Source organism: Schistocerca nitens, chromosome 12 (assembly GCF_023898315.1).
Source record: "Schistocerca nitens isolate TAMUIC-IGC-003100 chromosome 12, iqSchNite1.1, whole genome shotgun sequence".
NCBI lineage: Eukaryota > Metazoa > Arthropoda > Insecta > Orthoptera > Acrididae > Schistocerca > Schistocerca nitens.
The window spans coordinates 36,031,430-36,047,513 of NC_064625.1; the positions used below are offsets into that span (position 1 = coordinate 36,031,430).

At 43.5% G+C, this 16,084-nt stretch overlaps 1 protein-coding gene across 1 annotated transcript in view; it reads right to left on the minus strand.

Annotated features, from left to right (window-relative positions):
• Window positions 1-13,530, minus strand: part of LOC126215210 (carbonic anhydrase 2-like) — a 223,079-nt gene extending 209,549 nt beyond the window's left edge. Inside the window, exon 1 of the mRNA XM_049941874.1 lies at window positions 13,369-13,530. Within this exon, the coding sequence (XP_049797831.1) occupies window positions 13,369-13,429 (61 nt within the window). The 5' untranslated portion in view covers window positions 13,430-13,530. The remainder of the gene's footprint in view (window positions 1-13,368) is intronic.
• Between the last annotated feature and the right edge of the window lie 2,554 nt (window positions 13,531-16,084).

The following is a 16,084-nucleotide window of genomic DNA, read 5'->3' on the forward strand; positions in this document are numbered from 1 at the left end:
TAATTCCTATTCCACTATCGCGTGATTTTTGTCGCCTCAGTGTATATTAGCATAACATATTTTCAATGTTATCACTAGATGGCGTGGGCACTCGAGTTTCACGACTGGTACTGCGTAGTACACCTTATCCATCATAGAAAACCCACGACCGCACAGTCGGTCTATCGTAGGAAAAATGTCGTCCGCGTTTGAATGTTTCAGCTCCGTAAGAGGGACCTTTAACATTGAGAGCAGGGAGGGCCTAGCTAGGTCAACACGGCAAGGACACGCGAGATGCTGAATAATCACAGACGGAAACTTCCGGAACGAAATGGGGGCCAATGTCACTGTCGCGTGCACACACACACACACACACACACACACACAGTCCGCCCCGACGCAATAGATACTACTTCCCTTCTTCTCTGTTTTTCTTTGTTATGGATAGGTGCGGGACTTACATAAGGCACTTCCGTACAGCAATAAATTGATTTTAAAAAATGGATGAACTTCTTTCTTTCAAGTAACATGCCTAAAGGCCATTTACGTCTTCTCTTGTACACCTCCGTGAAACCGATTTCTTTGCGTAAGTAATTCGGTATTTGCCCTGGCAACCTTGAAACGATGCGTTCTTCTATGGTGCCGAAATCAGTTATGTCTTTGTTCTTGCAAGTATTGTGCTATGGGTGTTACGTAAATCTGTTTGGCTATGGTTCCACTGCGCCTGTGGTCTAGAAGCTCTTTTTCTCAGAAACTGCGTTTCAAGGTTGTTATACGATTCATGTCTTGATTTCGTAAGGCTCAAGTTCGCGTAGACGACGGTGGTTGAAAATGAAGTCCCATGCTTCTTGACAGAGCGTAGGGGAACGATGCGGGAGACCCGCACTGCCGTACTAGGCAATGTCCTAATGGAGATGGTTTGCCGTTGCCTTCCTCCGACCGCAATGGGGATGAATGATGATGATGATGATGACAGAGCAACACCCATTCATCTTGGGGCAGGTGAAAATCGCTGACCCCGCCGGGAATCGAACCCGGGACCCCGTGCTACCGCGACACCACGAACGACGGATATACAGGGTGTTCCATTGATAGTGACCGGGCCAAATATCTCAAGAAATAAGCATCAAACGAAAAAACTACAAGCAACGAAACTCGTTTAGCTTGAAGGGGGAAACCAGATGGCGCCATGGTTGGCCCGCTAGATGGCGCTGCCATAGGTCAAACGCCATCTGGTTTCCCCCTTCAAGCTACATGAGTTTGGTTCTTTGCAGTTTTTTCGTTTGACGCTTATTTCGTGAGATATTTGGCCAGGTCACGATCAATGGACCACCCTGTATATAAAAAGAAGTACGTTCCTAGAAACACGTGTTTATAGGAATCCATTGTTGTGTCAAAGAACTTTCGGAGGTACACGCTTTTGAACAAGTGAATATTTACATTTTTATTATGTAGATATACCTGCCATATCTAGCATTTGTAGACTTAGAGAAAGCTTTTGACAATTTTGACTGGAATACTCTCTTTCAAATTCTGAAGGTGGCAGGGGTAAAATATAGGGAGCGAAAGGCTATTTACAATTTGTACAGAAACCAGATGGCAGTTACAAGAGTCGAGGGGCATGAAAGGGAAGCAGTGGTTGGTAAGGGAGTGAGACAGGGTTGTAGCCTCTCCCCGGTGTTATTCAATCTGTATATTGAGCAAGCAGAGACAGCAAAGGACTTGGAAGAGCAGTTGAACGGAATGGACAGTGTCTTGAAAGGAGGATATAAGATGAACATCAACAAAAGCAAAACAAGGATAATGGAATGTATTCGAATTAAGTCGGGTGATGCTGAGGGAATTAGATTTGAAAATGAGACACTTAAAGTAGTAAAGGAATTTTGCTATTTGGGGAGCAAAATAACTGATGATGGTCGAAGTAGAAAGGATATAAAATGTAGACTGTCAATGGCAAGGAAAGCGTTTCTGAAGAAGAGAAATTTGTTAACATCGAGTATAGATTTAAGTATCAGGAAGCCGTTTCTGAAAGTATTTCTGAGGCATCAAGGGATCACAAATTTAGCATTGGAGGGCAGTGTGGAAGGTAAAAATCGTAGAGGGAGACCAAGAGATGAATACACTAAGCAGATTCAGAAGGATGTAGGTTGCAGTAGGTACTGGGAGATGAAGGAGCTTGCACAGGATAGATTAGCATGGAGAGCTACATCAAACTTGTCTCAGGACTGAAGACCACAACAACAACAACCTGCCATATACTGGTGTGGAAAATTAGTTCCAACGCCTGGGCTCGGACCGGCTATCCGTCCATCGGACACCTCCGCTCTGGCCCACAAGTTCCACATAGCCCAACACCAGTAGTTGGTGAGCCCCGCTCTAATTACGTGACAGAAGCGGAACTGCACGGCCGCTGCCGCCACTTGTTTTCTAATCGACACGCGGCAAGAAGTCCAGCGCGGCAACAAGTGGCGTATCGCAGACGGCGATATGTGTTGTGACGGCAGTGCCTGCGGTGAGCAGCTGTACGGTGCGTTCTACATCTACATCTGCGTCTACATCTATACTCCGCAAGCCACCTGACGATGCGTGGCGGAGGGTACTTTGAGTACCTCTATCGGTTCTCCCTTCTATTCTAGTCTCGTATCGTTCGTGGAAAGAAAGATTGTCGGTATGCCTCTGTGTGGGCTCTAATCTCTCCGATTTTATCCTCATGGTCTCTTCGCGAGATAATACGTAGGAGGGAGCAATACACTGCATGACTCCTCGGTGAAGGTATGTTCTCGAAACTTCAACAAAAGCCCGTACCGAGCTACTGAGCGTCTCTCCTGCAGATTCTCCCACTGGAATTTATCTATCATCTCCTTAACGCTTTCGCGATTACTAAATGACCCTGTAACGAAGCGCGCTGCTCTCCGTTGGATCTTCTCTATCGCTTCTATCGACCCTGTCTGGTACGGATCCCACACTGCTGAGCAGTATTCAAGCAGTGGGCGAACAAACGTACTGTAACATGCTTCCTTTGTTTTCGGATTGCATTTCCTTAGGACTCTTCCAATGAATCTGTCTGGCATCTGCTTTACCGACGATCAACTTAATATGGTCATTCCATTTTAAATCACTCCTAATGCCTACTCCCAGATAATTTATGGAATTGACTCCTTCCAGTTGCTGACCTGCTATATTGTAGCCAAATGATAAGGGATCTCTAAATGATAAGGGATCTTACTCTGGTATCCTGGCAGGAGTCGCCAGCTGAAGGGTAACGCGGACTTCCTGGGCAGGTACGACAGGTGAGCTCCTGCACTACCTTAGCACACCGTTCTACATCTTCCCACAGCGCAAATTAATTATGACCCCGATACGAGGCAACCGGTGACTCTTTAGTGCAACACCAGTACATCCCAGACAATCGAATTCCCAAGTGTACGGCAGCTTCAAACTTCTCATTACGAGGCCTGCTGAAAAGTAAACCTGCTGATTTTTTTTATGTGAAAACTCTTAAAGTTTTCCTGAAAAAAGTTATTAACATTCTACATCTTTGTTGTTCCTGTCCACATGTTTGCACTCCTCTGCCGCTAAAGGGCTCTGAATTGTAGCACGTAACATGGTGGTATATAACGTAACAGTGTCGTAAAACAAACGTTCATTTTTGGAACACAAACTACGACCAGCTTAGAGACGGAAGTGATGACACTTTCTGCAGGACCTGACCATCATTTTGCAGGACAATGCTCAAGTATGTACAGTACAAGCTGTTACTCGTTTGTTTGACTGCTAAGTGCTATACCACCTACTGCACTCCCCTGACTTAAGCCCTCGTGAGTTCAACTCGATTTCTAAACTGAAAGAAACACTTCACGGCATTCACTTGGAAACTGCAACAAATTCGTCGGGCAATAGACCGCACCGCTCGAACTGTCAACACAACTGGCACTGCTAAAAGTATCCTACATTGAAGGTCAGTAAAACTTTGAAACACGTATCTATTTTGTACGAGCTGTAAATAAATAGCTGACACTATTAAAGTTCCAACCTTCGTAATTAATGGTCGTCGTTTTGTTTTGTGAAAGCTTGATGCGTTGCCACGATATAAGCAACGTGGCTTGCAAAGCAATAAGAAACCTGCACCGCATCAGTCATCGCCCGACTCAACAAAACTCTATATCGGTTACCGAGCTATGGCTCTCTAATGTCAAAACTGTAATAGAGTAATAGTTGCGAAGCTGAATGAAAAATGCTCCTACCGTAGAACAAAAAAAAAAAACGGAATATATCCTGGCCAGAGTTAGGGGTGTGGAAGAAGGGAACCAACTATTCCACTAATCTAGCAGCTTCAAAGACATTTAAATCAAAACATCTGGACACATTCGCTCTTTTCTACGAGATACCTTACTTCCCCCAGCGCGGTGAGCTCTTTCAGCTGCAAGGTGTTGGCACACCTGCATCTTGCAATTTCTAGGCTGAAGTCCCTAACCTCGAGCCCAAAATTCAGAAGATTCGCTGGCCATCTGCAAACAACATACAGGGCGGCCCACTTATACGTTTCAGCGCAAATATCTCTGGAAGGACATTAGATGCTGAAAAACAGTTTTCACGGTTATGAAGGTAAAGCAGGGCTCCTGAAACCAAATACAATGGGACAATCTAAAAGGAAAGCAAATATTATTTTCGACGCAGACTTAAGTTTTTTTAAATGGACCTCCCGTATTATTTCTTACACAATCAGTAACTTGAAAAAATAAAAAAAAGAGTATAGTTGCTTGCATCGCAACATGTCAATTACATCCCGAGAAATTGCGAAGTTAAATAATCGCTTGAAATAAACGTAACGCGCCGCTACTGCGCATTCCGAGATGCAAACGTGAATCCCGCGTGGCTCGTAATCGCAAAGTGGTCGACGTACTACGATGCAACAAACGCTGTTGTTACTGCTACTTCGTTATTTAGTAGACTGGAAACAATTCAGATTTCCAGTCACACACAATGAAAGGGTTTGTTAGTTCGTGCTTTATTTATCTTTACTACAGTACTAGAGTGGACATAACGGTAACGTAAAACCGAATATAACCGGCCAGGGTAAACCACAAGTAATGGCTGACCAAGGATCTAACAGAGGGGTAAATGGTAATTCATTACATCTACATCTACATGGATACTCTGCAAATCATATTTATGTGCCTGGCAGAGGGTTCATCGAACTACCTTCACAATTCTCTATTATTCCAATTTCGTATAGTGCACGGAAGGAACGAATACCTATATCCTTCCGTACGACCTCTGATTTCCCTTATTTCATCAAGGTGATCGTTTCTCCCTATGTAGGTCGGTGTCAACAAAATATTTTCGCATTCGGAGGAGAAAGTTGGTGATTGGACTGCAGTGTGAAGATTCTGTCGCATCGAAAAACGCCTTCGTTTTAATGATGTCCAGCCCAAATCCTGTATCATTTCAGTGACACTCTCTCCCATATTTCACGATAATACAAAAAGTGCTGCCCTTCTTTGAACTCTTCCGATGTACTCAGTCATTTCTATCTGGTAAGGATCCCATACCGCGCAGCATTATTCTAAAAGAGGACGGACAAGCGTCGTAGATGTGTTACATTTTCTAAGTGTCCTGCCAATAAAACGCAGTCTTTGGTTAGCCTTCCTCACAAAATTTTCTATGTTGTACGTAGTTGTGTGACTGGACATCTGTATTAAGCGTCAACTTCACTTTGCAGTTTCTCGGGGTGTAATTGACCTATTGCGGCGCAACCAACACAATATTTTTTGTGACTTTCATATAATTGATTGCGTACAAATAATACGGGGTGTCCATTAAAAAAAAAGAAAAAAGAAAGAAAAAACAGAATAAACAGGAGAACTTCTGTGAAGTTTGGAAGGCAGGAGACGAGATACTGGCGGAAGTAAGATTGTGAGGACGGATTGTGAGTCGTGCTTGGGTAGCTCAGTTGGTGCCCGCACGGTAACTCAGCGTGTTCTGTCAGAGGGTTAGCTGTCCTCTGCAATAAAAAAACTGAGCTGATGGATCAACGACGAACTGAAACGGATGTCTTGTTCTAGGTTCTAGGGGACTGATGACCACAGCAGTTAAGTCCTATAGTGCTCAGAGCCATTTGAACCGTTTGAACATGACGCGAATACTATTACTAATATATATAAAAAGACGCGAATATATGACACTGTTTCGATTTAAATGTGTTTGAAAGTGCGAGATAAGTGGAAAAGCTAGTTCCTTTCTTTTACGTCGGTAGCTCTGCCCAGGACATATTCGCCTTTTTTGAGCTATGATAGGAGCATTTTTCATTCTGGTAATTATATCTTATTCGCACGATCGCAATGCGAGGTATCAGATAGTAACAGCAGAACTGTCCTTCACTTCCTCTCTAAAATCTGCAGTTTGGCTAGAAGAACGTCTCCTTTTATCTAGAGAACCCCACTCTAGTTCCGTAAACATCTCTTTCATATTGGCTACACGTTTCATGCTAGCGGCGTGTCGTTTGTGTTCTTTAGAAGTCATGCATCGACGCTTCTCAAGCAAGTAAGATCCTGTGGGATTCGTAACCAGTTTCCGACTGGATCGGAAATTTCCCACCAGCCAGGACGTAGCACGCTATCCTCCACGGACAGTCACCTACAAGCGCTGGAGCAACGTCTGGTGTGACCCAGGGGTCATGTTATACAGTAATGACTTAACCGATGGTCACGCGTTGGCTACTGGCTTTCGCCTCGGAATCTTCGGCCGGCGTTTTGGTAATGACGTTTCTGACGTTTCACCAGCACGAGTCAGTGGCATTATCAAAGAATCACCCTGCCGGCCGAAGTGGCCGTGCGGTTAAAGGCGCTGCAGTCTGGAACCGCAAGACCGCTACGGTCGCAGGTTCGAATCCTGCCTCGGGCATGGATGTTTGTGATGTCCTTAGGTTAGTTAGGTTTAATTAGTTCTAAGTTCTAGGCGACTGATGACCTCAAAAGTTAAGTCGCATAGTGCTCAGAGCTATTTGAACCGTTTGTGAAGCTCTTTTCCTGGAATAAATCATCTCATTTTTCTAAAAATGTAATCTTTTTTTGTCTATTCATGTACATCACATCTAACGATTTCAACCCCATTCGAATAGTTCCTTCGTGATGCGCCCCTTTTCTTTCTTTTCTTAGAGTGTATGACCATTCTAGGGTCCACCTCTCCACCGCGCACAGACTGCAACAGACATTGGCAGTATTGAAGTCGAGCGTCAGTATCTGAACTGGTCAGTCGATGCACTACCGTCACTTTGCAAGGTTTCAGTGTTGCGTCTGTGCAGAGGTGTGTGATTACGTGCTGCTGCCGCACCAGCTTGTACTCCCAAATTTTCTTCCACGTACGCCCCTAATTCGTCTAGTTTATTTTCTCGGCTACAACAGATCCGCCAACTACGACGGTGCGAGGAACCGTCCGGACCGCCAACGGCGATCGGGGATTGCCTGCGTCGTTGGGCATACTCTGGTGTAAGATCGCATATAGTAAACCTGCTTGAGGTAGAAAAGCTTTCGTCCGCAAATCAGCACGTATTTGGAAAGAATTGTTCGTGTGAAATTCGGCTTGGCCTTTTCTGACATGGGGCATGGATGAAGGACAACAGGTTGATTTCATATTCCCAGACTGACACGGTGTACCACTGCATTAACGAAGGTCTTAAAATAAGGTACAGGTTCCAAGACATGTTATGGGTCGAACACATCTTAAACAGTAGAACCTAGTATTTTGTCCTTGACTGTGAGTGTTCATCAGAGACAAGCGTATCGTCAGGAGTGCTCCAGGGAAGTGTGTTAGGCCCGCTGTTCCTCTCTATACACCACATCAGCTCGGAGACCATGGCTGCGGTTACCCTTGACGTTGCATCACAGACAGGAGCGCCAGCGATGGTGTACTCAACGACGAACCTGGATGCACGAATGGTAAAACGTCATTTTTTCCGATGAATGCAGGTTCTGTTTACAGCATCATGATGGTCGCATTCGTGTTTGGCGACATCGCGGTGAACGCACATTGGGAGCGTGTATTCGTCATCGCCATACTGGCGTATCACCCGGCGTGATGGTATGGGGTGCCATTGGTTAGACGTCTCGGTCACCTCTTGTTCGCATTGACGGCACTTTGAATAGTGGACGTTACATTTCAATGTGTTACGACCCGTGGCTCTGCCCTTCATTCGATCCCTGCGAAACCCTACATTTCAGCAGGATAATGCACGACCGCATGTTGCAGGTCCTGTACGGGCCTTTCTGGATATAGAAAATGTTCGACAGCTGCCCTGGCCAGCACATTCTCCAGATCTCTCACCAACTGGAAACGTCTGGTCAATGGTGGCCGATCAACTGGCTCGTCACAATACGCCAGTCACTACTCTTGATGAACTGTGGTGTCTTGTTGAAGCTGCATGGGCAGCTGTACCTGTACACGCCATCCAAGCTCTGCTTGACTCAATGCCCAGGCGTATCAAGGCCGTTATTACGGCCAGAGGTGGTTGTTCTGGGTACTGATTTCTCAGGATCTATGCACCAAAATAGCGTGAAAATGTAATTACATGTCTGTTCTAGTATAATATATTTGTCCAATGAATACCCGTTTATCTTCTTGGTGTAACAATTTTAATGGCCAGTAGTGTACTTGTTATTTATTATTCTTAACTAAAATTACGAATAACGTTGAAAGCTATCGTATTTTATATGTTTACTTCTTGAACAGAATTCGTTAACTAGTGCTTCCTCCTCGTGACCCTGTATAGTTTCTGTTCGGTAAATATTCAATTACTGGTTTGTGCACAGTCGTGCTTTGATGATTCCAAAGCCCCCAGCACGGTTAGGGTTGCCACCTGTACTTTATTGTAAAGTATTGTACGTTATTTGGGGCATTCGTTCTCTATTCTTTAAGAGAACAACGACGTACGCGGAAATACTCTATTTCACATAGTTTGGAATCACTTTACTTAAATCATTAAAAGATCACGAAAGTTTACTGGAATTATGCTTGTAAGATATCCGCTGAATAATTGAACCGTGAATTAACTGGTCATGTCTGAACGGAACATTATCTCAAATGTCAATACAGACAACTGACAAAGTGAGAGATCGCGTCAGTTTCAATTCTTTGCAACTAGTAAGTACCACATGTGACTTTGCTAGACTGTGTACACTAAGTAAACATCTCGCTGTGGATTATTTATTTCACGAAAAGCTACCCGACGGTCTCCAAAGTATACTGCTCGTTACATATCGACTCTAGTCCTTACATTTAGTGTCCTTGCGAGACGAAACGACTGCTGCCAAGCTCGGCGACGTAACACTTGTGGTACTATTGTACGTAGCGAAAACTTGTGCTGTGTGTTTCAATTTGTTTTGTGTGAGGGCTGATTCAGCGCAATTAAGCTCGGTTATTCGGTTTTATAACTTTGCATAATAGCTAATCTTAAATAAAGACGACATCAGTAAACTGATTACCGAATTTACACCAACAAACGGAAGAAACAGAACCTGTCTGACTTTGATTAAAAATAAATAATGCATTTATCTTCAATGCAGACTGCAAAGAAGCTCTTTAGCAGTGACAGTTACTTGTTGAATATTGTTAAAAACCATAAATAATATATCTTTGGAGAAAAGATTGAGCAACGTAAATAATACTTTATTTTGATGCATCGTACTTCTTTCCCTACCTTCAGCACGATGCGATTTCTTCGACGTTGCTTTGGCTAATATGTGTCTGTAGGTTATTGTAAGCCTCACTTGGTAATGGACAGTAATACGCTTAAGCTTTTTGTTTCGAAATCGTTGGTGTAGAAACGCGAAAAATTTCTTCAGGTCGCCTCTTTGACATTTTCTCGATGAAAAAGTTGCCAGTGTCCGGCACAGTTATGAACTCTTTTACGTGCTTAAACCCATCATATCTTTCGACATTTTTCAGTCACAAAGGTCCAAGTAACTGCATAAGCGTATTTAAAAGCGAAGAACTGTTCCAGCTTCTATGGGGAAACTTTACTCAGAGTTAGTCCAAAAAAACATTCGGATGACTTTATTTTGATACATTGTACTTTTTTCGAATAAAACAACAAGTTTACACTTGCCACTCACTGTTTGTTTATATCCATGCTGTGTTTAGAAGGTTTAAACCTCTATCATCAGGTGTATTTGCATGTGTTAGTATCACTTATGTGTGTGTTGTGTTACGATTTTGACGGAACTTCTGGCACTGTCTCCAGTAGTCGTAACACTTCACATGTAAACTGTCATATACTTTATTTCCTTAAAAAAAGGAGGAGCTTAGTGTATATTGACCCGTCGACAACGAGGTCATTAGAAACGGAGCACAAGCTCGGATCGGGAAACTACGGGGAAAGAAATCGGCAGTGCCCTTACTAAGGAACCTCCAGGCATTTGCCTGAAGCGATTTAGGGAAATGACGGAAAACCTAAGTCACGATGGCCGGATCCGGGTTGCGAGTCGAGCATAAAAAAAAATTAAAAAAAAAGAAGAAGCGGCATCGCTAGGCACGGTAGCTCAACATGTGAAGTTTCTCATCGATATAATTTCTGGAGTGTCATGCGACCTCCGCAAAGAAATGATGAGGGAAAACGAGAAGAAACAAATAGATAAAACGAGAATAAAAAATAAAGGGTTAAGTTTCAGACTGCAAAATGCAAAATCTCTGATTCAACCACCCGGTGGGTCTACGATTTTACTGATATTTAGTTTTTCTTTGACCTCTAACAATGGGTAAAATGGCAAGTCAGTTTGCATTCCGTTTCGGAGTACATGTGGAACTGTAGATGTGTACATCTGTATCTACATGATTACTCTGCAACTCACAGTTAAGTGCCTAGCAGAGGGTTTATTGAACCACCTTAAGTCTATTTGCCTACCGTTCCGCTCTCGAACAGTGCGCAAACAAGACGAACATTTAAATCTTTCCGTGCGAGCTCTGGTTTCTCTTATTTTACTATCATTTTTTCCTATGTAGGTGGGCGCCAACAAAATATTTTCATCCTCTGAGGACAACGTTGGTGATTGACATTTCATGAGAGGTTCCTGCCGCAACGAAAATCGTCTTTGTTTTAATGATTGCCATCCCAATTCACGTATCCGTGGCACTCTCTCCTCCATTTCGCAATAGTAATACTCCCTCTGCCCTTCTTTGTCCTCTGTCGATCTTCTCCGATGCGGACCCCCCGCCACACAGCAATACTCCAGAAGAGGGCGGGCAGGCGTAATGTAGGCAACCTTATACATATTACGTGTTCTGCCCCATCTAACTGGCTGTATAAGTCGGTTCAGAGGTGAGGGGGAAGTTAAGGGCACACTACCGTGACTAGTAAAGCACTGCACTGTTCAAACCGACCTTCTTGCTGGGCACGGCTTCACTTGCTTTACAACGTAACAAATGGAACACAAAAGTACTTCGTAGGCGGACAGCCTTAGCAGTCATACCACGGGCGCGGCCCCATTCGACTGAGTCTTCACCTGCCAGTACATAACCCCCTCCCTCTGCCAATAGCATCAGAAAGTGCTCTGCGTAACTAGAAAAAGGTGGGACTGCAACAAGCAGAAACTCTTAATCTGCAACAACTCTCTCCATTCTGTCAACACAGCTGACACTATCGAATATGGGTGTCTCGTTAATACAGTTACTCATTTGGCTTGTGTTTGTGGACAATTGCAGGACGTGTATTAGGGCTAAGTTTTGAGTAAACTTACATTACTAGGTGGTATACATCTGCGCTCGTACATGATCTTATGCAGTTACATGAAACTTTGACTTTGAAAATATTGGAAGAGACACTCATTTTAAGCACAGAAATGAGTTCATAACAGTGCAGGACACTGTCAGCTTTTTTAATCGACAAATTCTCAAAGAATCGATCGCAAGACATTTCCCGCGTTTCTACACCAACTGCAACTCTTGCAGCAAAGATTTAAAAACAAATAATTCACCGAGGGAGAGTTACAACAAACTAAAGACACATAATAGCCAAAGAAACGTCGGAGAAATCGGGTCACGAGTTTCAAATAGTTCTAGCACGTATAAGGAAAAGTTATTTTGAATGGCATTTGGGAGGTGAGGCGAACGTGGAATCACAAGTTATTTGCTAACAACTAGACCGAAATTGATAATATCTCGCTTTTTTTTGCTGTTGTTTGACCCTGTCGATGCAGAAAATGTGCGATCTGCGATTAAAATATGTGTGGATAAAAATCCTATTTCAAAATCGGAAGTTCTCTTTACTGTTTACCAGTTTCAGCTCATTATCGAACCTTTTCCAGATCAATCTCAAATGTTGTTCAAAGTGTGATACTCATTACTCATTTTCGTATTTTTTTTAGGGGTAAGTCGCCTTAGTCAAATAAAATCCTAAAGTGAATATTTTAGTTGGTTTGTAAACTGATAACGTTAATCAATAATCAAATGTTGTTACAGAGCGCATTTTGCCACACGTAGGAGTATGTACAAACCATCGACAACGCCATGAGTCAATTTTCATAACCGACTAATATATTAACTTTAGGATTTTATTTAACTAGGGCGACTTAGCTGTAAAAAAAAAAAAAAAAAAAAAAAAAAAAAAAGGTCGATGTGGAGTGAGTGTCACACACTGAACAACATTTTAGATCGATCTGAGGGTGGCTCAGTAATGAGCCAAAATTTGCGAACTTGACATAGCATTTCTATCCACACATGTTCTGCTCAAGAAGATCATGCTTTGAAAGTGTGGTACTGTCATGCGAATGTGCATGTCTAGACTATATTTTTTGTGCCACAGTGGCAAACATTTCAAAAGCAAACATTCTGATGAGATGTTTGAGAAAAGAGTTCTTTGAAAGCTAGCTTAAAATCAACAAAAAGTGCATTTCTTACATATATGACGAAGAATTGGAACTACAAAAGTCATTAGATTTCAAATTTATCTGTTTTTTTAATAAAAGTCTTTGTTCAGAGATGAATTTGTTTATTCGTGTGAATGAATAATCTTTCGAATAAATATTTTTATTCATTATTCACAAATAACAAATAGTAATTTTTATTTGTATTCGTTATCCTTTCATTCGCGTAAATTTTGCCCATCTATGACTGGAACTAAGATACGATGCACTCCACAAGATGCCTGTTCAGATGACTTCAAGTCGTATGTTTAATGTGCAAAAACTGCGAATATTTTCGAGGATTCTACGTAGCGATCCAGTAGAAATGGTGCATGTAGAATCAGACCACGATAACAGCCCGAACAGAGAAATACAAGCAGTCATTCTTCGTCCATGAAAATAGTGGCGAGAAACCCAAACACTACTACAGTGAAAGAAAGGTACCCCCCGCCATACACTTCACAGTGATTGGCAGAATGGTGCGTGGGGCGCCTACCTCTTGTGACGTAGAGGAGGACGAGCAAGGCGGGGATGCAGGCGGTGGCAGCGGATGGCATCGTGGAAGAAGTCTCGCAGTGGAGAAAATCAGGAAACTCGACTCGTGCGGCGGGTTGCAGAGGCGGCAGGCGGCGACAGAAACTGGGAGCGCGTCGGACGCGGACCGCGAAGCGACTGAGCCGCGGGGGCCGGCGCACCGGCTTATATAGCGACGCGGGGCATGCTGGGAACACTTCCGGCCGCACCGCCACTGCTGCGGGGGTGCTTGCGCACTGTTCATACATATTTCACCCCGTAGCTCCTCAGTCCTTATGCACGAATAAACCAATCTCTCTTTGCCTGATTGTACAAGGGACTTTCAATAAGTAATGCAACACAATTTCTTTTCTCGGCCAATTTCGGTTGAAAAAATGAAGAATTTTTTGTGGGACATCGTAGAACATTCTTGCTTCAGTCCCTATAGTACCATCAAATTCCAATAAGTGGCGGTGCAATACGTAGCCTTCAAAATGTCTGTAACGGAGATGCATTTGAAGCAGAGAATTGACCGTGAGTTTCTTTTGGTGGATAACCAGAATATCACATATATTCATAGGTGCTTGTAGAATGTCTACAGAGACCTGGCAGCCAACAAAGTCATGGTGGGTCGTTGGTGAGGCATCTGTCATCATCACAAAAGATTGTGCAAACTTTTCTGATACCTGGATGTTGATTTGCTACACAAAGCTTGACTCCTGCAATATTAGAGTGGATGCACACTCTCATCTGAGGTGACTGATGCATCACAAACACCTCGCTGCACAAGTGGACATCTCTGTTGGTTGTGCTGACACACTAGTTGGGTACTCAAAGGTATATACTGTCTCGGTTCCTCCCCGAGTAACGGAAGACTGTAAAGAGCAACGAAGGGTCATCTGTGCATAATTACTTGCAGTTTATGAGCCTGATCGAAACAACTTTTTGTCGAACCTCAGCACAGGCGATGAAACATGGTATCTTCACTTCTAATTGGAAACAAAATGGCAATCCATACAGTGGTGCCAGACCAACTCTCCTCCAAAGAAAAAGTTCAGAGCAGCGCCCTCAGCCGCTAGAGTCATGGTGACAGTGTTCTGGGACTCTGATGAAGGGATTATTCTGTTTGATGTTCTCCATCATGGTGCAACTATCAACTCTGATGTCCTCCCTCATAGTGCAACTATCAACTGTGACATGTACTGTGTTACCCTCAGGAAATTGAGGAAACGAGTTTAGCAGCCGGCCGCTGTGGAAGAGTGGTTCTAGGTGCGTCAGTTCGGAACCGCGCTGCTGTTACGTCGCTGGTTTGAATCCTGCCTCGGGCATGGATGTGTGTGATGTCCTTAGGTTAGTTAGGTTTAAGTAGTTCTAACTCTAGGGGCCTGAAGACCTCAGATGATGTCCCATAGTGGTCAGAGCCATTTGGACAATTTTGAACGAGTTCAGCATGTTAATGGCCACAAAAATGGAAAAAAAAACTTCTCCTTGTCCATTACAATGCAAGGCCTCACACAAGTCTGCGCCTGAGAGGAGCTCACAATTCCTCATTGGACTATTCTTCCTCATCCACTGTACAACCCGAATCTCACTCCTCCTGACTTTTGGCCCAATGATGGATGCACTCCATAGGAAGCAATATCTAGATGATGGGGAGATTATTGATGTAACAATACGTTGGCTCCGATGTCCACCAGTAATGTGGTACCATGCAAGCATACTGGACCTCCCAGTAATGTAGTATAAGGCTGTTGCATTGAACAACGATCGTGTTGAAATAGGGTGTTACAACCAACCAAAGCAGTGGTGTATGATATGTTGTATTTAAATTGTGAATAAAACCAACTTGCTTTCAGAAAAAAAAAGTATTGCATTACTTATTGAGTGCTCCTCGTACATATTTCATTCCATACTTCCTCAGTCCTTATGTAGGAATAAACTAAAGTCTCTGTGCCTGACTGTAGCGTGTACGGGGGATAGACGAAATTTGGAAACAAGAAAAAAATAATACATTACCAAGCCTAATCCATGAAGGAAAACCGTTGACATTCAAAGCAGCTTCCAGTCGCCTTGGAATGGATAAATAGGGGTCCTGTACGGTTTTCAAGGGAATCATACACCGTTCTCCTTGCAAAGTACTTTCAAGTTCAGCTAACATTGATGCAGGTGGATTTCGACCACGTAGACTTCTCTCAAAGGTAGAAAACATTGGCTCAATAACAGTGAGATCTGGTGAGTTTGTTGACCAGTGGAGATCTGACGTATCATCCTCGTATTCCCAAAACCAGTCCTGGGCTGTGCATTGTGGAACAGATGGGATGGCCTTGTGAACGGCGCATTATCTTGTTGAAAAATGCCACTGCTGATAGGAAACATGATTGTGGTGAAGAGGTGTACATGGTTTGTAACCAGTGTACGACACTCGTAGACCGTCGTGAGGTCTGACAGTAGTGCAACCTTGCAGAGTAACCACGAGTCCCATGAAATACTATGATGTGGCTGTGCGAATCGTCGCTGAACCCCTGCCTGGGATGTAACCTCGACCACAATTTGGAAACAGTGTGAAACAAGACTCATCCAATCAAGTGACTCACTTACATTGAGTGTCGTGATTTCCTGGCTTTGGCACCACGTTTACTGCTTAAGACATTTAAGCCGCTGGCGACTGGTTTTGGAATTCCAGCTTGATCTTTAATTCT